General features: G+C 39.0%; 2 protein-coding genes across 2 annotated transcripts; one reads left to right on the top strand and one right to left on the bottom strand.

Annotated features, from left to right (window-relative positions):
- Positions 1-558: 558 nt before the first annotated feature.
- mpi (mannose phosphate isomerase) lies at positions 559-10,563 on the bottom strand. The gene is made up of 8 exons (XM_063911650.1): positions 10,460-10,563; positions 9,239-9,366; positions 7,493-7,693; positions 6,758-6,899; positions 6,372-6,551; positions 5,250-5,423; positions 4,024-4,232; positions 559-3,343 (listed from the first exon to the last, which is right to left on the bottom strand). The coding sequence occupies exons 1-8, from the start codon at positions 10,473-10,475 to the stop codon at positions 3,125-3,127; spliced, it is 1,269 nt and encodes a 422-aa protein (XP_063767720.1). The 5' UTR covers positions 10,476-10,563; the 3' UTR covers positions 559-3,124.
- A 1,125-nt stretch (positions 10,564-11,688) lies between these two features.
- scamp2 (secretory carrier membrane protein 2) lies at positions 11,689-23,151 on the top strand. Its single transcript, XM_063907474.1, has 9 exons — positions 11,689-11,847; positions 15,473-15,550; positions 15,947-16,033; positions 16,698-16,809; positions 17,221-17,349; positions 17,434-17,593; positions 18,326-18,427; positions 20,269-20,386; positions 21,275-23,151. The coding sequence occupies exons 1-9, from the start codon at positions 11,791-11,793 to the stop codon at positions 21,419-21,421; spliced, it is 990 nt and encodes a 329-aa protein (XP_063763544.1). The 5' UTR covers positions 11,689-11,790; the 3' UTR covers positions 21,422-23,151.
- Positions 23,152-24,337: the final 1,186 nt, after the last annotated feature.

Here is a 24,337-nt window from a genome sequence, read left to right as displayed (position 1 = left end):
GGTGTAAACAAACTGAAATATGCTTTAATCGTCCATTCTGTGTCGGGTAGAGACAGGACAGAATGAAATAGCTCTCACCATAGCGGCTAGCGTCTGGATCAGCGATAGCTAACGGTTGGGACACATCTACTTATTATAACGAACAGGCCCATTATGTCATTTTTAAAATTGTACATCAAACTGTAGATGCAAGAAAAAGGAGTTCATTTGTAGTAATGGAACACGGCTTTATTAAACCACTTCTACACCCATGTTATTTGCAGTCCCAGGCATAACCATATTTAAAAATCCTAAACCATGCCTCTTTACTAGAGAAATATTCCAAGAGCAGAGTTGAAGAAAATCCTTAAGTTAAACCACTCGGGCCTTCAGCACCGTGAAGGACAGGAGTTAAAAGTGGACCTAACAAACGTGCAAAATCTGGACATACAGTGTCTTAAAAACGATAAGGTGACTCAAAACAAGATCAGTAACAACGATGCGAGAATGTGAATAAAAGTTAAAACTCAAATTATATTTAAATCAGTTATTGCTTGACATGAATACTAAACAGCAGGATGAATTCAAGGAATGGTTTCTTAATCAAGAAGACCATGATTTTAATTAAAAACATCAGAAATATTCTTCCCTTTTTCAACAATTTTAGCAACAAATAAAAAGGTTTAGTGCACAAGCTTAGAAATCAACCGACATCACTCACATGGTCATGAAGTAGGGAAAAAGCATTGGATCATTCCCTGTAGTCATTCATTCAAACTATAGGAGACATATCTACTCACTGGCAGGCAGGCAGGCAGTGAAAGCATTCACTCCAATAATTAATTCAAGATAAATTACAACAAAAAAATTCCCTTCATTGATTGAGTTAATTCAGATTGACCCCGATACAAAGTCGAATATTATCCAGAAATTTGCACCATACTGAAATAATGTACTTCCAATATTCTACCAACAGGTTGGATCACTACATGATAAAACCTTACAATACTATATCATTCAAGGGTTAATTTCACCTATTATGTAAGGTCAAGTATTAATGAATCAGTACAAACAACAACACATGCAACACCTGTAAAAAAAACCCAGCTTCACATACTTAGAAACACAGACATGTTTGTTACGATAATCCTATAAAACTGAATGCAGCATTTTGTTGTACACAATGTACAAGATCTGTGTTAACGGGCTTCGGTCAAATTGTATAAGTAAGCATCGAGCAGCAGTAGTGCATTTTCATTCATGGGTAACTTTAAAATACAGTCGCTCATAATGGGACGGTGGTGGTTAATGGCCCTCTGTTAGTTTTTATCTTTATGATTGTTTCATATTTTAAAAAGTGTTTCCATATCGTAAACATGCGCTGTAACAGTTAAAATCAGTAACACTTTCCAGGGTCAACTTCACTTCCTTACATTTATAAGCTACCATGTCTTAGTCCTGTGTCAAATGCAGAGTCGGCGCCAGAGCAGATCTACTGGAGGGGCATTGGGTCATTGGCGGGGGGGGGGGCTTGCTTGCTTTTGTGACATTAAAAAACTCTTTAGCAACTTCGAACTCAGCGTCAATTATAGTTGATTGTGACAGATCGAGAATATGCTTCACAGCTGGTAGGAGGGGCATCAATGACCGCTAGGGGGGGCACGGCCCTCGAATGCCCCCCCTTAGCGCCGGCACTGGTCAAATGTCCTTTATAATTTACCATCACATTTAGCCAACCTCATCCTTTATTTTTAAAGGCACATTTTAGTTGACTAAAAGGCCTTTTGAGTCTTAACTTTCTATGATTTTTATCAATGAAAATATTGACATTTAGGTCTTTTTTAAATCATCAGATTAAATATATATTTCAGTCTATCTAGTTTAGCCAAAATATAATCTTGTTTCCTTCTCCCAAGTCCTGGTTGGTCCTTGTTTACTTTAACTGAATTAAGTTATTCCCCCTCCTGACTGAGAAACAGAACAGCTGTATGGAAGTAGATTAGGGCCCCATGTAAAAAAAAAAAAATGGAAATAAAATCCAACTTTTCTTCTCAGATGTCAGTCTTTTAATTTTAGATTTCTCCCACAAAAATATCACAGTTGGTCAGATCTAAAAATAAAAAAGTGGAGGTAATAAAGAGAGATTTTGGTAAAGCTAATAAAATGTATCCCCGGTCGAGATTGAAAGCCCCTCTCCAGTATTACTACTCAAAGTCAAACATGCACAGGTCTCTCAGTATTACACTACTGTATATACCCTCAACTGTTTCAACTATACATTTCATCCAGGTCTAGATATTTACATGTTAAACTAAAGACTGCTGGTTCATATAACAGACATGCTCAGTCCTCAGTGGTTCTGTAGGTGTACAAAGCAGTGAGTGATGGTGGTGTACTGCACCACTGTGAACCTACCCTCCACCCTGCTTCAGTGCTGTTTTAAAGTATAATAATAGGATTAAAACGTGCAGCTGTAAGTGTGTTATGACTAAAAAGGAAAATGTCATAAACACTGAAGAAGGACCAGATTTAAATTGAGCATTGAGGATTATTTAATAGCTTTATCGACGTGTCAAACTGCATCTCACTGTGGTTGGAGCTTGCTCAGGTGTGAAGATTTGTTTTTTTAAATGGCCCAAAGGTTTATTTATGTGCTGTTCTAGATGATTTGATCATATTCTATGATCTTTATCATGAGAAAGTGAAACCTAGCGGTCCTTGAATTGCACATTTTAAATTCTTCTGAGCATTTGAAGTCCCTTTAAGCTCCAGAAAAGCGACCAAATAGATATTATAAAGGTGGTTTTCTAGTTCAAAAATAACCTTTCATGCAACATAATCTTGTCCTCTGTCCAGCACCTTTAGAGAATTCATGAGAGCACAGCCTCTGCTTTTTTTTAATCAGATGTAAATTACACCGCTCCAGGTAAAAAAGACAGTTCAAATCAGCTGTAGATTTTAAAGCTAAAGAACACTGCTGGAGAAGGTCGGGTTTAGGTGGGAGGGGGCATCTGTGTCTGAAAGCTCCTTTAACGTACTGCCTACTGTAAGGTGCACAGCGATCATTGGGCTAAATCCTGATGTCAGCGTAGACCTTTAGGAACACACACACAGGAATCTTTCACACACAGCCTCGGACTCGCTGCTACAGGAGGCAGCAGGCCCGGAACATGGTCATCCCGGAAGGGCAGGTGATGTGCAGGGAGACGCTCTCATTGGCCGAGATGAACAGGACGGTGCCCCGCCTCAGCGTGATGTCAGAGAGGGCAGCAGCGGAGGTCGCCATCGCGTCGCCTTCGATGACCAGGAGGATGCTGGCGCTGTCGACAGGGGCAACAGTGTACTGCTTCACCGAGGCTGGGACCTGCAGGAGGACGGGAGGAAACCAGGTGAGAATGTCTCTATGTAAGGGACGGGCGATATATTGATATTTTATTGCTATGAGGCTAAAAATATTGTCTTAGATTTTGAATATCGTGACATGGGATGAGTGTTTCTCTTCCTGGTATTAAAGGCTTCATTACTGTAAAGCAATGCCTTTTTATTTTATTAAAGGGGCCCTATTGTGCTTTTTAGGGTTTTATAGGTTTGTGTGCATGTAAATGGTCTGCAAGGGCTAAAATCTCCAAGTTCCCTCCCGAGTGAGTTTCTCTTCCACACACTCCCCCCCCCAAAATATTTTATGAAAGAACAACAATATCGTAGCAATATCGATACTGTGATTCTTCTTCTTGTCTTCTTCTATATATTGTGTAGCTGTTCCCTGACTGGAATATGTTGATGATGTTTTCCTTAGTGCTAGTGTATTCATTATGTAACATGAGACCAATAAATACACTTTCAAGTTTCGACACCACCCAAGTTATGTCATTATGGGTGAGGCACCAAAACTTGAAGCGACCACAACAGACTTTTTTTCACGTCTGACATATTGACTTGCAATAACAGGTGTGAGGATTGTTTATGATTACCAATCAAATCCCCATATGTTATATACACTGTTTCTCCTAAAGTGTTATCATTCTATAATTTATTTTTTTCTACCTGTATCCTCATGACAGTGAAGTCTGGCACGGGGGGGTCGTACAGAGAAACACAGGGGTCTGAGGCGTCCTGGACACAGGGGAAGATCTTGGAGCTGGCGGGGGCCGGACTGTAGTTCAGCATCTCACAAAGCGTGTTGACGTCGATGTATTTGGGAGTCAGGCCGGCTCTCACCGTGTTGTCTGAGCAGGCCATACACTCCACACAGTCTAGATGGATGGATGAAGACACAGAAAAGCAAAAGCAAGTTTTAAATAAGCAGAATTGGCAGTGGACTCTCCTTCAAACAGGAAAATCAATCCTCTATTACTCTTACAATGTTGAGCTTGTGAAGTTAAAAGCATTACAGGAGCTTTTTGTTCTCCTCTACTCCACATTTGTTGTTAGTGATTTCCAAGGTTTCAAGGTTTCAAGGTTTTATTTGTCATATGCACAGCAGATACAGCGTATATGTTGGCAATGAAAATCTTATGTCGCGTGCTCCTCCAACAACTCAAGAATGCCTTTTGACTTTGGGTGTGAACTTACAAAAGGTCAACCCTGCCAAATAACTGTGATCTCCACCAAACACATGCTTTTGTCTAAAGTAGTGCCAGAAAACAATATTTTTGTTTGTCAAAAACTGTACAATTACTCCAGAAATATGAAAGTCTTGTGAAATAAAGCGTCAGAAAGCAGAGACAGCTTTGATTTTACAGGAACTCTGAATAGGGGATTTTTCTGTAGAGGAAGAAACGAAACGTAACTCTTTGAGATGCAATATATGACTCAGCATCTTTAAGACATGAAGACCGGACGTGACGTTAGCATCCTCATACTATCTTCTTCTAGAAAAACCCCTGCAGCCTGTAGTTTACTTTGTCCTATTTCCACACACACTGTCCTGCTGCTGGAAATTCGACAGAACATAGTCCCAAATGTCATCTTTTCTTGACATTTGTCAAAGATAACCTACAAAGGAAATAACTGAGCTTTGAAAAATATGAAATGTTATATTTGTGAGCCACTCTAAAAGACCTATGTTCTCAGTAGGAACCGATGGGCTCTCGGGTAAGTGCCCCAGACAGAGTAGGTGTGTCTCTCAAATATTGAGAGAGACATGAACGCATTGTCACAATTTCTGACAAAAAGGAAACTATAGAATAACACCAGCTTTATCCTTTAACACCACTCAGCCTCACTGTTATACAGGAGCACTGGAGGCACAACAAAAAGCATCATCTGACCTCCATAGAGGTAAGCGTGAGGCTCGTTGGCTCCCAGGAACATGGCCTGGCCCGGCTCCAGCAGCATGTGGTTGAGGAAGTAGATGGAGAAGCAGCCGATGTCTCCGGGATACTGAGAGTGGAGATGCAGCAGCAGGTCCCCGTTGCTGCTTGATGTGTCCTTCCCTGCTGCACCTGAACGGGTCATAATGAGGGTTATTTAGTTAGTGAAAACTGTTTTAAAAAAGAAAAACAACTGCCTTACAAAATCCCATCTGTAGGGTAAGAACATTTCTGATTTTGCGCATCCTGGTGGTAATTCAAAGCACTACTCCCCTTCCTAGTCTGGGACACTTGATGAAATGTATTTCAGTGTTTGGTCTTATCGATGATGGTGCTGGCTCTCATTTTTTAATGATAACTTGTGTTACTTGTGCTTCATTAAGTACCACAGAATGGTGGATTATTACTTTTTACAACTGATGGATATCTCTCTTTCTAAAACATGGACATCAGATACCAGATAGATAAGTTTGGTCAAATTTACAGAAAACAAAATCATTTTAACAGTACAGCTTTGATGTTTTTAGATCACAAGTAAAATCCCACTGTTATCAATGATCAAAGTCATGAGATTTTTATAAAATGAGGGAAACAGAATGTTTGGTATACAGTATGTCTTCCATATGGAATATTTGTAGACAGCATGTGTGCTTATCTTTGATATTTAACATGTTGTGAGTTGATAGATACCAAATACATTATTGTGCTTCTTGTTTCTTAGATACAGCCATTTACTTAACACCCTGTATTTACTACTATTCTTTGGGCACATGGTGCTGTTTTTCCCCAAATGTAATTCAATATATAGAATAAAAACAGTAGTCTTACATGTAGAAGCCCAGAGTCTTATTATAGTATGAATTAAAAACAAAAACCTATTTTTTCAGTTAATGGGTTCAAGATTGTAGCTACATATTAAGTAATTGTCTAATGGTCAAAAAAACAACTGAGTGTGACAGAGAAAAGAAGTGGATAAAATGCTATACCTCTAACTTTAAACTCTGGTAAAGCTAAATGTCTAACCACTATCTAAAACCAGTAAATCTGTCTCTGTTTCCAGCTTTCCTTCAGCCTCCTCACCCTCTTCAGTGACTCTCTTGACCAGCATGTTGAGCTGATCCACGAACACCTTCTTCTCACAGTTCATCATCCTGGTGAAGCACTTCTTCAGCACCTGGCTCATGTGGACCACATTTCCCACGCTGCCCCTCAGCTCATCTGCTGCCTCGTTGCCCACCAGAGCATGAAACTCTGGAACGGCTGGTGGACGCACACACATGCACAAGGTCAGAATTCATTTGATTTATACCCTTAAAAGTACAGTTCTTTAGCCCTTCACCCGTAATATAACACACTGTATGTGTTTGAACCCATTAAACACCATCTTTCCGTCCTTGTTTCTCTAGTAACTGCCACAAATTCAATCCCAAATCCTCTTAATGATCCTGTGGGATTTCGGGACTTACTTTTGAGGAACCCAAGGATCTCCTCCGCCGGTCTGAAGCCGCAGAGGCCCTGAAAGCGGGTGAGGGCGATGGCCATCTCGGGCTTGTGGTTGTTGTCTGGATAATGCTCCGGAAACTGAGCATGGAGACGAGCTGCTAACTCCTGACCAAACCATGAAGACAGAAAAGGAGGGTTACTAGAGAGGGAAGTGAGGGAGGAAAGCGGGTGGACTGAAGTCTGTTCAGTTCATTTTGGTGCTTGCTAGTAGCAGCTAATGTAGCGCAAACTTAAAGCAGCGATTAGGAGCTCTACAGGTCTGCTGGACTAAAGTCACATCACTCAAAGACATTTATTAGACTTTTCAAAGCTGTCTCTGGAACCAAGGAGGCAACAAACATGGAGTAATGCTCATCAAGACCTGTAGACAGACTTTTAAGTGTTAAATGTGTGCACTTCCTCTTTAAGGTTTGGGTAACACTCACACACAATGTCTTAAGTAACAATGTCTTCAGGTGGTATGGAGCTCAATGCAATTTCTGATGAGGGAAATGTATCTCAATTTATATTTAAATAAATATAACATATTCTGATACCCATTTATATTCTATGGGAACTTTGGTTTACAGTTTTCTGGTTCAGATTTTAAACAGCATGGTGAAAAATGAGTCATTTTACGCTGAATTTGAACACTGCGTTGGTGTGTGTGTGTGTGTATGTGTGTGTGTGTGTGTGTGTGTGTGTGTGTGTATACTCACTCTGTTGGGATGTGCCTGTATGGACAGGGCAGTATTGACAGACAGGACTTTGAAGAGGAAGGGCAGCTGACCCTGGAAGGTGTCTTTGACCTTGGAGCCCAGGCAGGCGGGGAAGTGTGCGATCCACTCGCCCAGCGTGGTTTGAGCGATCCTGTTGTCTTTAATCTGGGCATCACCTTTTGGGTGGGCACCCATCCACAGCTGGGAGAGAGAGCAGAGAGGGATGGGTAAAGTCAAATATTGGACTTTCAAGTGAGTGGGTTGAGGCAGAAGTAGGTTTCAGGTGACTGGGTGATCGGTCAAAATCCTGATCAAATGGGGAAAAATATGAAACCTTAAGCTGAATCCAGATAAAAAATGAACCCATCCAGATTTAATATTCAAATGTAAACTTGGCATTTCTGTTGCTTGCCTCCTTTATCTTTGTAAACAAGCTTTTTAAGGGAATCCCAGTTGTCCCCTTTGAGAGAAAGACAGAGTATCATGCATTAAATCAATTGATCTAATCCAAAGTGATTTATCTCCAGTGAGAAGGAAGGATAATCCGATCCATCTCACAGAGTGTATACCACTTGTGAATGAATGATACTGTCTCTCAAGGACACACACTTGTTGGTGGACAAACAATATGCCGCAGTGAGGCTTAATCCTGCAACCGATGTTAGGTATGTGAGGAAAAAAGGTTGACACAGGTGGTTATTCGCAAGAAAACATGATATTACGCCCTCACAACCCCTCCATGCAGAGCTAGTGAAGATGAGGAGTACGTTCAGCCACAGACTCATCCCACCTCAGCACAGCACTAAGCGCCTGGGAAACTCCTTTGTGCCTGTAGCCATCAGGCCGCACAACAAGGGGTTAACCATGTAACTCACTGACAACAACCCGGACTGCACATAAAGCCTGCACTCTTGCACTTTTGCACAATAACTTTGACCTGCACTCTCTTTCTGCACACATACATGTCGAATCAATAAAAACACTGAAATATAAATTATAAATGATCAAACAAGGATCATGGTCAATTCTCACAATAGGTCACATACTATAATGTAGGTTTAACATCTATACCACCGTCTGACTATAAACAGTACAGTCAATATAACCACATGTGACAATAATGTTGCTTGTGGTACGTTTAAATGTCACAGCCTGAAATAATGACCTTCATGACAAACCCTGCAGAGCTGCTGCAGCTAAATAAAGAAGTACGTAAGAGAAAGCATGGAGGGAACCAGGCTCTCTGCCAAAACACTTAGAAAGAAACACTGTGGTTCAAACACGGAAAAATATTTCACATTGCTCATCTGATTTGTTAAATTTGGAAGGAATCAATAGAGATACGTGTCATTTCTACATCTTGAAGACACTATTCAGCTGAGAGTATTATTTCCATCACAACACATAGCAGTTATCTTAACAATCTAGACCAAATGTCGAATAGCAAAACTACAATTTAATGTCCAATCAATTGTAAGTGTTTAGGTCTGAAATCCGAAGAGCAAAAGCAATTTTTCAACCCTGTTAAGGTGCTTTGAATAAAATTCATTGACCTGAAACTGCTGTTCAAAATAAAATATATGCTACAGTTCTGTTTTGTTTTTACATGTTTACTTATTTTTAAATGACAGTCAGAATCATTCTGGTACAACCTGCAATGTGTAGTCAAAAACATGTTCATGCATTCTATTCTTCCTTTCTTTAAATCAGTGATTTGAAGCAGTAACTCTCCCAGTGATACCTTACCTCTGCATAGGGCTTTCGATCCTCTACAACAGCGACCGGGTCACCACCCATCATGAGGTTGGCCACCTCGCTGTCCAGCCCGAGCTTCCCCCACGCATAGTTCTGCACAGCACAGGTCAGGGGAAACACTGGGGACGGAGAGACCAAATTTAGTGCTGGAATCCTTAAAACTAAAGGTAAATACAGAAGTGAACCCAGTGTATTCCAGGGGCCGCCAGTCCCTTTACAACCTGTGAAAACACACCGCTCTTTTGTTCCCCTTCCCACAGGTGCATCATTTTGTGCTTGTGTGTCTACCACTGACTGCCTATTAGCACATTGTTACCCAATATAAAAGAAAGAAACATTTGATGTGCAATATGAACGCGGTAAAGTGTTTTATTATTACTGTTTTACTACTTAGATGAACATGTTAATACTCTAACAAGAATCTGTAAGTAATATATAATTTGAACTTCTGTTATATAGCTTTTACCACACTACATTGTTCATGTTACACTTCATTTATTTTATAAATACTGCTGCTACTTTTCTTTCTTGAAATCATTTGTGCATGCCCTCGATCTAATAGTGTTTGTCTCCATCTATATTATTTCCCCTCTGTGGGACGACTAAAGGAATTCTGATTCTGAAAATCTCTGAAAGCACTACCTCCTAAAAATACAGGTTGGACGTTAATAAACTGGATTAGTAGCGACACTGGCAACTGCATAGTTCAATAAGGCGTGGCTTACTTTAACAGGGGGAAATAATCACACACAACCTGCCTAAATATACTGTACAGCCTCATTTTAAATCAGTAAAACATGGGGTACGTTATTTGGCAGAATACCGGCCAGCTGACGATGCAATGACAGAAACACTCACAGTAAGCTGGTTTGCATTAGCGAGAAACTAAGTAGGTTTGCTGGTTAAAAAGCACACTGCAGACATTGCATACGTGGTCAAAAGGCGTTGCGACTTGTTATTTCACTGTAGCGCTGCCACTGCTGCTCTAAACACTCGCCGCCTCTCTTTAAACAAACAAAACGCCGAATGAAATATTAACGTGGATGCTGCTACAACAACAACGAGCCTTTTTACTGTTCACGCTCATTCTGTCAATAACCCGTATCAGGTATGGTGATATGTAAATAATGGGTTGCAGATTAAGGTTGCTAAATGTAACGGAGCAGAAGGTTATATAAAGAGTTATTTTTTGCAGGATCAGATCTCACTCACCTCTCACTTCCTCCATGGCTGCAACGTTGCCTGTCAGAGCGTCGGTGACGTCACGGCTCCACTCAATACTTTTTGTCAGATACGTCACGGAAAAACGAAAATGCGATTATCAGTATTTTATCATTTTTGGGAAAAAATCTTTAAAGCTCTACAAAAAAGTCAATGTAGGATTCATACAACTTAAAAGTTTTATTATGTATTAGTTTTTTGTTTTTCTTTACTTGCGTATAAATAACATATTTTTATTATTATTATTATTACTATTATTATTATTATTATTATTATTATTATTATTATTATTATTATTACTATTATTATTATTATTATTATTATTATTATTACTATTATTATTATTATTATTACTATTATTATTATTATTATTATTATTATTATTATTATTATTATTATTATTATTATTATTATTTTATTATTATTATTACTTTGATACAACTGTTTGTATTGTCATGTAATATATTGTAATTCAATGTGCACACATGTACTTTAACTTCTTATAACTATACCTTGTTATGTTTTATTTATTTCATTCTTAAGTGGGGCTGTCACGAAACCCAATTTCCCCAGGGATGAGTAAATTATTCAGATTTTGATTGATTTCTGATAAACCCTGCTTTCTTTTATTGCTTGTGTAGACCTTAAGTTTCTTTTTCTCACTTTTTACAGTTTCTATTTTGAATTGTATAGATTAATTATACTTCTGATACCCATTACTATATATTAAACTGCATTCTTCAAGTAGTGCTTTTCTTGGTGAATGAGGACATTGGACATGAGTAGATTTATTATTTAAAAAATGTGCTCTGATGTTTTGCTTTTGTTCTGTTTCAATAAATGTAATGACAACAAAGTTATTAACCCACTCATTCTTTTAGCAAACATTTTATATCCATATATTCAACGATAAACCTTGATTTATGGTATTTGAAAATGAAACCAAGCCATACATGAAAACAATGTACTCTTCTAAAATCAAGAAGGCCACTCAGACAATCATTTGTCCACCTCCATAATTTTATTTATTTTAATTATTAAGGTCCTCTGCCTATGTATATGTATATTGTCCCCCTGGCATTTTTTATGTTAGTGGAATTGTTTTTAATGTTGCTTTTTTTGTCTTTTGTACTAATTTTATTTAATAAAGAAATTATTTTTAAAAAAAGTAAAAGAATACACGTCACTGTCCAAGTGGCATAGTGCGCATGCGCCGTGGATTCATTCGAAGGAAGTGGCAGAGAGGCAACTCAAACGACGGAGAAGAGTTTGTTGTTTATTCTGCGTTTAGAGAGGACAAACAGGCCCAAAGCCTTATCAACATGTCGGGATTTGATAGCAACCCGTTCGCAGATCCTGCCGTTGACAATCCTTTCAATGTAAGTGTGATGTTTAAGTTTCTATTTAAGCTTTTAAGGCACAGTTGCTGCTGACATATCGTTAGTTAAAAGGTAGCCAGCACGTCAGGAAACGACGTTGTCGGAGAGGGATCTAATTCTGCTCTCTTGAATACCATTGGACAAAGATGCCATGATTGGCAGTGCTTCAACCAATCAGCGGGCGTTGTTTAAAAAAGAGGGCGGAGCATTCTGTGAGCTCGGTTACAGGAAGTTAAACTGTAGCCAACCTGGAATGTGTGTCAAACCCTTTTTTAACCACATTGAAACCCGCTAGTATTCAGTTTTAAATGGATGTTTATCATTGAATTGTGTTACTTAAATATTTAGTATTGTTTCAGATACTTTTAGAGTTCTGTAAATTACTCATAAGACACTCAATTTCAAGCTAACTACTATTCCTCCATTGGTGCTGCTGTGTAACGTATTTCTAAACTACGCGTGGCCTTCAAGTCTATTAAGTCCTAAACCTGTGTTCAATTCAATTAAAGGATAGACTGCTGCGTTAAGTTCATATAGTCTAATGTTCACATAAAGGCCACCCAGCACTTGTTGCTTCCATGTTAACAGTGGTTGATTATTAAGTCAAATGTGCTGTAATTGAAATGGTCCTTGGGTTGTATCCCTACAAATGAAGGCTGTTTTCCAGACTTTCTGAAAGTTAAGACAAGATGAATGCTTTGTTGTTGCTTACATTATGTCAACACAGGCTCTCGGGTGTTTGATTTATTGCATGCACTACACTGAATAAAAATGGTCCTCAAAAGGCAGCAAAGGGCAAGAAATCCCACTCTTATTTGGTCTAATTTATGTCAAACTTCAATAATGCTACATAATTCATTTCATTTAATTAATATTTGTACACATCCCACAGTGGTTTAGGGTTATCTTTTTTATTTTTTCCTAATTCACGAAAATCCATGGTGTCTGTCTGGATCCTCAACAGACTTGTCTATTAAGATGTGACCCTTTTTAGGTGGTATGTAGTTGATGAAGTTTGAAATGTAAGTAAAACGTTAAAAGGCAAAACCCTTTCCCTATTGCTGCTTACCTGCTTTGATAGGAGAATTAGAAGCGTAACATCATGGTCATGACAAGCTTCCAATTTTAGGAAGCCGGGGTTGAAATGCAGCATGAAAGGGGAATTTAATTTGAACACATTAATCACTGCTGAGAGTTGATAATGTCCACAGAGATCACACTGCCTTTGGAAAAATACAATATCATGTTTCAGTGTTTGGTGGTGCAAACATAAACAATCTAAGAAAAGAAGTTGTAAGTAGGTCAAAAGTATTTTAAAGAAACTGTTTGGCATTTAAATAAAAAGGAAAATGCTAAAGACAGTAGTGTGCTAAAGTATTTACACACAATTTAAATTTAAATCTACAAGAACATTCAAAGCTAAAGAACTAAAACATTAAGGACAATGAAAATATGGCAATATATGGCAAACTACAGTGGATTGTATTTTAAAGAGGAGCGGTGTGCAAAATGTAGACAGAGTTTAGCATGAACACGACTCACACTATTCAGAAAGGAATTATGCATACTTTTTCTCTTATTATAATTTAAATGGACTAAATACTGTAAGATTAACCCCCTGTTTAATTGTCATGAGCATGGTAATTATATGCGGCGTAGGGCTGGGCAATATACCCATATTCTGATCTGATATGAGACTAGATATGGTCTTAAAGTTTGGAAGCTGCATTACATAAAATGATGTTTTTGTCTAATCTTACAGGCTGTTCGAGCTGTCTTTATTTGCCTTAACTCACTCAGTTGTTATTTAAATGTCATGGTATTTGGTAAATGGTCATGGTAGTGGTACATGTGATGATATTTAAATGTGTACATATTGCCCAGCCCAACTAAAGAGAATATATTTTGCAGTCAACTTTAAAACATGTTTATTTCTGCTGCTCTAAATATTGCCTTATTTACATTTATGGGGCTTTATGGGTATTCCCTCGCTCAGAATGGACACAGAGTCTGTAAAACGATTTTTTATGATTATATTACGCATCTTTATTATATTGAAAAGATCTCTTACAGTAGTGCAGAGTCACATTTTCTTTTTACATCAGGTGCACAATGGCCGTGACGTCAGTGGGGAGTAGGTTTCTGTTGGTTTGCTGGGTGTGTAAGTGACTGAATAAATAACCTAATAGCAGCTGGATTATGATGCGTTTGCTGTATTGTAACAGTGACTATCAAGGGCCTATATGCATTCAAGACTGCAGGCGACTGCATATTTATTTAAATTTCCTCCCTTTATGACCTTGACGTGCTGTTTTCAACTCAATAATCTGTCCTTTTATGATCATGAACTTCTAAATCAGTTGGCAGTGTAAGGATGTAATATGCAATATAAAGTCTATTTAGTAATATCCCAGTGTGGTTTTGAAATGGGAACCACAGCCACACCTGGGCAATCACTGCTTATCACATCCTGTTTCCTGGTAAAAGACTTAAACGCCAGAATATGATGCTGATTAATTAACTTTGACAAAGTATTAAGTTAAAACGAATACCAATTTTAGGTCTGAACATTAAAGAACTTCCCATCAGTATCAATGGAGAAGTGTTTTGTGTTGTCTTACACACTTTGTTGATGCTATTTTGAGTTCAGTGTCGTCTTGTTTTGCACTTCTCCCATCTTAATCCTTATTTCAGAGAGGCTTACTTGTCATCATTTTGGCGTGTATAGATTTCTTCAATCATTTAAACTCACAGTTGTGACTCAGCAGGTATTTTCCTAATGTTAGACTGTGGTTTATGGTGGCATAAGACATTTTGCGTAATTTTCTGCTTTGAATACCTCCATAGCCTTTGTTGATCAAAAAACACTTCTTAAAAGACATCACTTATCATACGAAACTTACCGAGGCAAAATTATATTTTTGAAAATCACACGTTGAAGGTGAATAAATAGAGTTTTCGAACTGTTAAAATGCTTTTTGAGCCACATTTCTCTCCTAAATGCCCCATTCAAACAGTATAAAAGTGTGAAAATGCTCCCTGTGTTTCCTGCTGGGTATATTAACAGATGTGTGCTGAGCAGATAAGTAAGTGTGAGTAGCGTCACATTTTGTAATCACATGTGCAGTGAGTGACGGGTTGTCATGTGAGGCGACCTCAAACAAATAAAGGAGCTGGCACACAAAAAAAGCTGATGGTGTTGTTAAACTGTTTTATTGTGTAGTGATTTAGTTAGTATACTACAATACCCATAATCCACTCTGCTGCAACAGAATGCAGTTACAGATTTGACCTGGGCTAGAGATTGATTAATCTGCTGATTATTTTCTCCATTAGTCGTTGAAGAAATATGATTAAAATAAAATAAAATGAAGGCTATAATTTCTCAAAGCCCAGAGTAATGTATTCCATCAAAATCCACCAAAACTAAAGGTATTATATTCATCCGATACAACAAAGTGCTTGAAAATCTTGACCTGTTTTGCATCTGTTACTAACAACTCAAATTCAATCACACATACCACCAGTATGTAAGTCAAAATTGTTGGAATGTGTTTGGTTGATTAGGTTTACACCGATATGTTTGAGGTGATATCAAAGAGACTCATGTTTTGTTGTGTTTCAGGACCCGTCGGTAACACAGGTGACCAGCGTCAACATAGAGCCAGTGGATCAGTTCAACCCTTTCCCTGCTAATCCCACAGTAAGACATCTGAAACATGTGTCTTTATCTACCTGTTTTTCTTCTTCTTTTCTATATTGAATGTGACTTTTTGTTCTCTTCTTAGTCATCATCTTTCACTACCTTCATTATTTTATCTTTATCCTTTCTGAATCCCCTGTTACTACCCAATCTTAGCCTTTTGTCCTTAATTTTGTCTCCCCTTTCCTCTTTCATTTGATCTGGACCTCCATCTCTTGTGCTGTTTTTTATGTATGTTTTGGTTTTCTAATGCTCCCCTTCTTGTCCACCCTACCCTCCTTACTTACATGTCCTTGCCCTCCTTCATTTCCCGGTTTGTCTCTGTCTCTTCCTGTTCTTGTTGTGTCATCCTCTTACATCTCCTAGTAATCGTTTGCTTTTTTATTGTTTATCCAGGACAACCTAGCAACTCATACCACATCAGCCTCCACCACTCCCTACCAGCCCGCCGTGTTACAGCCATCCACAGAGCCCAGTTCACAGGTCAGTCTCCTACATGCTCAACCTACCCTTCATTCAGCTGCTGCAGTACAAAAATACTACTCACAAGTACAGTACTTCCCCAGGTCCTGTTCCATTTTGTGTGTCATATAAATGGCAACTCTGTTATTGATCCCGCTGTATGTCTCTACAAAATAATGGCAGTACGAAAGAACAGGGAACATGGTCAACTAAAATAGTGAATAATCTCACTTACACAATAATATAATGAGCGTGGTTTCACTGATACTCACATAGATATTCATGAATGGTACTGCAGATCACCTTCGACCTTCCTTTTCCTGCTAAGTCAGATATCAGATACAAGGGATCATAAATATTTATAATAGTGTCTTCGACTTTTAAAAATGAACACAATATGCCTTTATGAAATATTTGTAATGTTCAGAACGGCTACAGATTCTGAAATAATGCACAATGGTTCAGCCCTTTCTTGGATGTTGTATCGAAAGTATAATGATATATGAAATGATTGGTTTTGCATTGTTTCCTGTGTAATGTCCTGTTACTGTTTCTATGTAATAAGAAACGCAGGGGGGCTGCTGGTGTTCCTCTGCACTTACGCCAGCAAGATAAATTCCTCTTCACTCACGTTTTTTTGTTGAGTAAAGTGTTTCTGACTCTTCTTCTCCCGATTCCTCCTCAGGCGACTGCTGCTGCAGCTCAGGCCAATCTGCTGAGGCAGCAGGAGGAGCTGGAGAGGAAAGCTGCGGAGCTGGACCGCAGAGAGCAGGAACTGCAGAGCCGGGGCCCCACAGGTCAGTGCAGACATCAGCCCCCTCTCTGCGGTACTATCAGCTGCAGCACAACTCACTGAGACTGGAAAACAATGTGGAATGTCTGCAATATGTATCAGAGAGGGGAATGGAAAACATTTATGCATACACTACGGTTTAAAGAATGCACGTACAAGATGCAGCAGATGGAGAGTGCATTATCTTGCCCCGCGAAAGCTATTCAGTCAATCTGCATTCTCTGTTAAAGCTTTCTTTTTTCCATTAGTAGAGCTGTATAGTTATTCCAGAGCCACAGCTCTATATACTGTACAAACACACGCTGTTCTTGAACTTCCTAGATACATCCCATTAGATATCTGATCCAACTGTTTCTATGGCTGCTTAAAATGAAATGATATCAAACTGGGAATATGCTGTCTCTCGTCCCGAAAGGTAAAGCGAACAACTGGCCTCCACTCCCCAAGAGCTTCCCCATCAAGGCGTGTTTCTATCAGGACTTCTCAGAGGAAATCCCCGTCGAGTACCAGAGAGTCTGCAAGATGATGTACTATCTCTGGATGTGTGAGTACATTAAACGATAGGTGTGTGCTGAGCAGTAGTTTTATGATCTTTGACCGTCATTATGTCTCTCCACTGCTTCCTCAGTCAACTGTGTGACTCTGTTCCTCAACCTGCTGGCGTGTTTGGCGTATTTCACCACCGATGCCTCGTACGGGGTGGACTTCGGCCTCTCAATCCTCTGGCTCATACTCTTCGCTCCCTGCTCCTTCCTCTGCTGGTACCGGCCCGTCTACAAGGCCTTCAAGTGAGCGTCCTCTCATCAAAGCTGTTTGTGTTTGTAATACCACAACCAATTAACTTTGCCAATTATCTTGAAAAGAAATATGATACTGTCTGTTCCTTCAAAAGTAAATCAAAGCTAAATAACTGTGAGAAGAAAACCGTGTGACTATAAGCCATTGTGTTTCCATGCAATCCTCATTAGTGATGCAAAAAGGGCCAAAGAAGATGCAACTTAAAGAACTTATACATTTATTAAAAACCCACCCTACATAGTGAGCTATTTCATCAGTGATAGTGCTAAATGTAACTTGGTAGGAAAAATCATTTAATGTTCATAATTTCTTTTAACTTTTGTAAATAAGACGTGTCTATAATTAAAAGATGGCCTTAAAAAAATGCAGTTCTTTCCTTGGTTTGCGTGTCTTTCAAGCAAATAACTTTAAGGAAATTAAAGCAATACCATATATTCTCTTGCAGCACATTACAATTTAAGGGACAGGCTAAAAAAATGAGCACAAACAAATGTATTCAATAGATAGCAATCACAACACAGTCATCTAATATTGTGAAATAATACATGGACTCTTGAGAGAAATGGCTCCTGTTCTTTGACTCAGTCTCGTGCTTTACCTCAACACCTCATAATGTTATACGACTCGGTCAGAGATGCAGAACTCCTGCTTTTTTAATCAACTTTTTAGTTTTTTCTGGATGTGTAATACTTAATCCGACCTGCTTTTTGTTCTCGTTTCAGGACTGACAGCTCCTTCAGCTTCTTCTTCTTCTTCTTTGTGTTTTTCTGCCAAGTGGCGGTCTTCATCATCCAGAGTGTAGGCATCCCCAAGTGGGGCAACAGGTCAGTCACACGCTGTTGTTACATGTTGACTTTCGAAGGGTTCATGTGCTCAGATATATGGGGCTGACATTTCTGTCAAACTCAAGACAAATTCAGATGGCAGAACATTGAAAATGAAAAAAAGATTTGATGTCTAATTCAAAATCCCGTTCATTTAATTTGTTTATTTGGCCAGGAAAAGCGAATACGTGGGTTCAGGAAAAAATTGATTATAACTAAAAGCAAAAACACTTGTCTTTTGAACCTACAGATTACTGATGGATTTAAAAGAATGTCTCGTGTCCTTTGGTTGCTTGCCTTTAGGTTCAGAAGCACTTCCAATCAGCTGTCCTCTGAGCAGATTTCCTCTTTCAGTTTTTCTCATTTCCTGCGTTCTTTCATCTCTTCTGACAGAGACTTTTCCTCCTTCAGCCTGTAGCCTGCTGCCTCTCTGTCCGCTGCTAACTCTGTAAGTTTCTGCTGCTTTCTGTCTCTGCTTCCTTCTGCCGACCCTCTCTTCCTGCTTTGTCTTTATTAACTTGTATTTTGGTTTTGGAAAATACAAGTTACCGGTTTCACAAAAATTAAGAGACCACTGCAGCATTATCAGTTTCTCTGGTTCTGCTATTTATAGGTATGTCTTTGAGTTAAATTGTTATATTTTTGTAGTGTATTCTATAAACTACTGACAACATGTTTCTGTGTTGGAATTCAACAAACACTGGAATGGCTGCCATACATGTAGAGATTAAGATTGAACAAACATATGGAGTGGTCTCTTAATCTTTTCCGGAGCTGTATGGTTATGATGGAATTTTTTTTCTAATACAGTCATTTGCTCAGTTGATTTCCTTTAAAAAGGACATAATATTATAATTTTCTTTAGGATTATAGCCTTTGCTGACCATTTACATGCACCAAAACATGTATAACACGCTACAGGAAAGGGAAAACCCCAAAAAGGATAATAACATCCCTTTCGATAACAGGGAATAGGTCCAAGGGAGCAGCTCTTCCTCTGTCTAGCTCTGAACTCCACTCTGCCCATGACATGCTATGCTAACATTAGCTTGTCGGCTGGTTTAAGGGTGCTGATTAGTAACTTTCATTGAGAGCCGGAGCATGAATTTTACATGAATGACGGAGAGGAAACTCCCCCTTACAAGGTTGCAAACATGAATTTCCTGGAGTGTTAGTCCCAGCTCTGATAATGGTGTTTGTGGTCCTTCCTATATGCTTCCTATATGTATATATGTATTTCTACATGTGAAGGCCCACAGTGAGTCTGATGTTTAATTGTAACCTGTCAGACTCGTTTGGTGATGTTTAATGTAAAAAGGCTGAGGTTGCGGCTGAAACAACACCTTTGATTTTAAAGCAACACTTTTCCAGAGTGACCCTCATCGAAGTGGCTCTTCATTTCCCTTTTGTTTCATTTCATAATGACTCGTCTCATTTCATCATGGCTTTGCATAACATCAAAACAGCGCAGTCAAGAGGAGATGCAAATCAAGCTGAAGCGCACTTTCAACAACGTATTCTGAAAACAACAAAGGCACTTTTAGGATGTTAAAGAGCACACACTTTCATATGTGTTTATTTAATATGTGAGATACATTTTGTGATAAATCCACATCTACTCTGCTCGTCATTGATTGATGTTATCCCACATTTAAGATTGGTAACCTGTGCTGCTTCTTCTCCGTCTCTTCTCAGCTTTTCTTTCACTTCCCTTCTGTCTTCCTTTAACCCATCTTCAGATGACATGCTCTGTGTACCCTAATATTGAATCCTGTTAAAGATGACCTGCAGTGTAATTAGCGTTGGTTATGAGATCCTGTTATTGTATTGGTTGCCTGCAGTGGTTGGATCGCTGCCTTCACTATCATCAGCACCAACAAGGCGGTGGGAGCCATCATGATCATCGTGGCGATCCTCTTTACCATCTGCTCCGTGCTCTCCATCATCCTGCTCAAGATGGTGAGACTTAAGCACTTTTTTTTTATACCATTCATGAAATGTGTTAGCAGTCATTTGACTAATCTCCTGTTGAAATGGAGAGTTTGATTTAGTTGTGTGTTGTTTTTTTACAGGTTAGGATAGCTTGAAAGAGCTATGCATTAGCTATTACAAATCTGTGTGATACTTTATTTGCATTTGTGTGACTAATGTAATCATATAATAAAGAGTATGCAAAAGTGTTGTTTAATTAACATTTGAGTTACGCACTGTGACTCCAACATTGCAAATGTTCTTATAATCTCAGACAAATTCAGCATAGGGTTTTTATCAGTCAATCAATCAATCAATCAATCAATCAATCAATCAATCAATCAATCAATCAATCAATCAATCAATCAATCAATCAAAGTGTATTTATATAGCCCAATATCACACATTTTTTGTCTCAATGGACTTTACAGTTTGTACAGAATATGAACATGACACCCTCTGTCCTTGGACCCTCACATCATACAAGGAATAACTTCCTGTGAAACCCAGAATTACGGGGGGAAAATGGCAGAAACCTGAGGGAGAGCAACAGAGGAGGGATCCCTCTGCCAGGACGTGCTATAGATGTCGTGTTTAAGTTAAAGATATAATACATTTGCAACTTAGGTAGTCCAAAATGCTGGAAAATGCATGTGTCTAACTAAGAAGTAAGCTTCTCACTCAAGATATTCTGTAGGTTCAAACAGCCGAGCCAGCCTGTTCCTCTCTTAACCTTCAACTCCCACACTCCCCAAACAACACCATTGATAAGCAAATACCTGTGTGATATCTGCATATTCATACCATGGAATACTGTGGAACTGGAATCATGCTGCAACCTTAACCCTAAGTCCTTTCCTCACCTTTTCTCTTCAGGTCCACAGCATGTACCGCCGTACCGGGGCCAGTTTTGTGAAGGCGCAGCAGGAGTTCTCGCAGGGCGTCCTCACCAACAAAACCTTCCAGACGGCTGCTTCTGGAGCGGCAAGCTCCGCCGCACAGGGAGCCTTCCAGGGAAACTAAGGTCTATATGTTATCAAGTCGAGATGATTCACTAAATCAGAGCTGAATGTATCAGGAAGCTGAGGTTCACTGAGAACTTCCTGGGTGTTATCGGAGGCGGCAGGTTTTAATCTCACTTTATAACGTACAGACCTTGAGCTAGGTGAGTCTACATGATTAGCCTCCCTCCTTTCACTCCCACTGTCAATGCACATGTAACTCCCCATGGTAACTTTTTCACCTCCAGCATGTCTCCTGCCTGCATCGGCTCTGTATGTAAAAAGCAGTCCAGAGGGGGGGAAGTAACACATCAAGTGCATTATGGGGTGGAAAGCATGAATGAAGTTGACTGATAGCTATTTCGTTTGTCCCGGCTTTGTATATTTTTGGTGCACTTTTTTGGCAATGCTCTTCAGTGTAATATAAGCGTGTGTGCGCCCGTGCGTGTGTGTGTGGGCGCGCGCGTGCGTGTGTGTGTGCTGGCATGCTGATCACATGTCTTCTTGTGGGCGCAGTACGCTTTTGTTCCTCCACACTAGTGGACCCTGATCCTGTAATATAAATAATGGAAGTGCGTTGTTCTGTCTCAAACGAATTCTCTTTGTTGTTGAAAATATTTTTGGCAAACCATCTCTTAAGTGTGCTGCAAAATTAATAACGAACAAAATTATAATTCATGCTCTTAATTGTGATCTGCCTGGCCTTAGATTCGGGGAAATGACTGTAAATATGAATTCAAATCTGAGGTTAATTAAAAAAAATCCCCATCCCTTTGAGAGTGCAGTACAATGTTTTAAACATGTGCCTTTAACTTTTCTCTGGAACCAAACTCAGAAAATGTGTTGAAATACTGTATATTTTGGTATTTGGTATCACATAAGACCAATTTCTACATTAACATCCGACCATAGAGTACTCTGCTTTTTTCCTGCTTGTAAACAGCTAATTTAATTTCTTTTTTAATTAAGAATATGGAGGAAATATACAATTAGAGATCATTTGATTTCACTCTGCATCAGATTTTTGTTTCCTATAATATACATGATTATGATGCTGCTTCCAATTCTTCTTCGCTCACTGCCTTTCAAGATTCATTTCCTAAGAAACCAAAGCATTTCTGACTCGGAAATGGAGCATTTTGCTGATGAAATGGAATAAAAGTAGATGCTATAATGGGCTGAGCCTATTCATTTGCTTTCAATGCTTATACTCGGAGACAAAACTGTTTATTTTATCACGTAGATTAACAGTATGGAAATCAGTCGCTGTGGAAAGGGAAAAACATCTCAAACTGTACCCCTCTATTCAGGTTTGTAGTGTATCTGATTTTCATTTTATTCTAGAACGGTATAAAGTTAAACGTACCCTTCTTTAACGAGAACCAGCCTCCAAACATCACCAGTATGCAGATATGGTATTGTATTTTTAATAAATTCTTTGCATCTTGAAAGAGTTTCAGCTCGCTCTGTCTACTTGAACCAAGTCAAAGACGCCCTAAATTATTTTTCGTACTGATGTATATTTTCTACAGGATTCCTTATATTAAACAACATGCACACGTGTTGTTTTCATATACTGTTTCAAAAACATCCACTTCAATTCATCTCCTGTTTATGGTTTAGTCTTCATTACACAACACAAGATCTGTATTCATTCACACATCACTGTTTGCGTTGATATGACAGAAAATAATTCAGTGCCTTCTGTATTTCAATATTGGATTCATCATCTAATAAAATGCTTTGCTTTCATCTGAAGCTGTAGTTGTCTTTTTTCTAACAATCCTAATAGTTGTGGATCATTTTGTAAATGTTTGACAAAATGATCTACAATTTATCTAGAACAATATGTGGGTTTGTACGAGAGAAGCAGCTATAATGTTTTATTTTTCATTGTTTTGTTTTTATTTGAAGGCAGTCAGCATGCTAGCAGAAGATATCACCAGATGTCTTTGGGATAACGTCAAAGCTTTAACCTCTGCACCTACCGTTGACCATTTCCTTTTTTCTGATAAAATTCTGGCCTTATTTCAAATGTTTCATCTTTAAACTGTTGCAAATAAAAAGGATGGCACCCTCTGAACTAAAAGGAGGGTACTAGCAGATGTAGACATACAGTATTGAAGCATATTATGCTAATTTTCAGGTTCATATTTGTATTTTTTACATCTACTGTGACATGTCTCCATGCTTTTATGGTCAAAAAGCTCTTTATTTTTCTCATACTGCCTGTGTTGCAGCACCTCTTTTCACCCTCTGTCTGAAACCAGAGGCCATTCTGCTCTGATTGGGTAGCTGGCCGGCTCTGTTGTGATTGGTACAAGTTGCGGAGCGCAATAGTAGCTCAAGTGTTACACAGTGATGTCACAGAATTAAACAAAGGAGTCCAATGGAGGCTATTTACAGCATTCAACACACTACAGGACATGGACAACCCCAAAAAGCATAGAGGGCCTCTTTTACAGTTTAATTATACTGGAGAAATGTTACTCATGGAAGCCATTTTCTCATCATTGATAAAGACTCTCACACTTTCCATCAGTTTTATTTTAGGACAGAGGAGAGCCTGACCTTATAGTGACCGCTCTCTCTGTGGGGAATCTGCTGACGGTCTGTCTGTCACTCCGCCTGTCCGTCTGTGTCTTTCCTCCAGGCTCTGTCTGTCACTCAGTCTGGAGCTCAGAATAACTGCAGCATCTTCCCATCAAACACAGACATCCACACACAGAGGTCAGATTCCCGAGCAAACGGATGATTTGAGCGGTACAATTTGTCCATGCTACCTTCAAGTCAAATATTGAACAAGACTGCTGCCAAACACTGACCAGAGATGTGTTGTTCTCTCCATTTTGCAATTTAATTTGAATAACAAACATTTAAAGTACAATCATAAGACAAACTGGAGATAATGTGAAATGCTATCCGATTCCAGACACTG

This window comes from Eleginops maclovinus, chromosome 2, assembly GCF_036324505.1.
Source record: "Eleginops maclovinus isolate JMC-PN-2008 ecotype Puerto Natales chromosome 2, JC_Emac_rtc_rv5, whole genome shotgun sequence".
Classification (NCBI taxonomy): Eukaryota; Metazoa; Chordata; class Actinopteri; order Perciformes; family Eleginopidae; genus Eleginops; species Eleginops maclovinus.
This window is presented reverse-complemented; position numbering and strand designations above follow the sequence as displayed.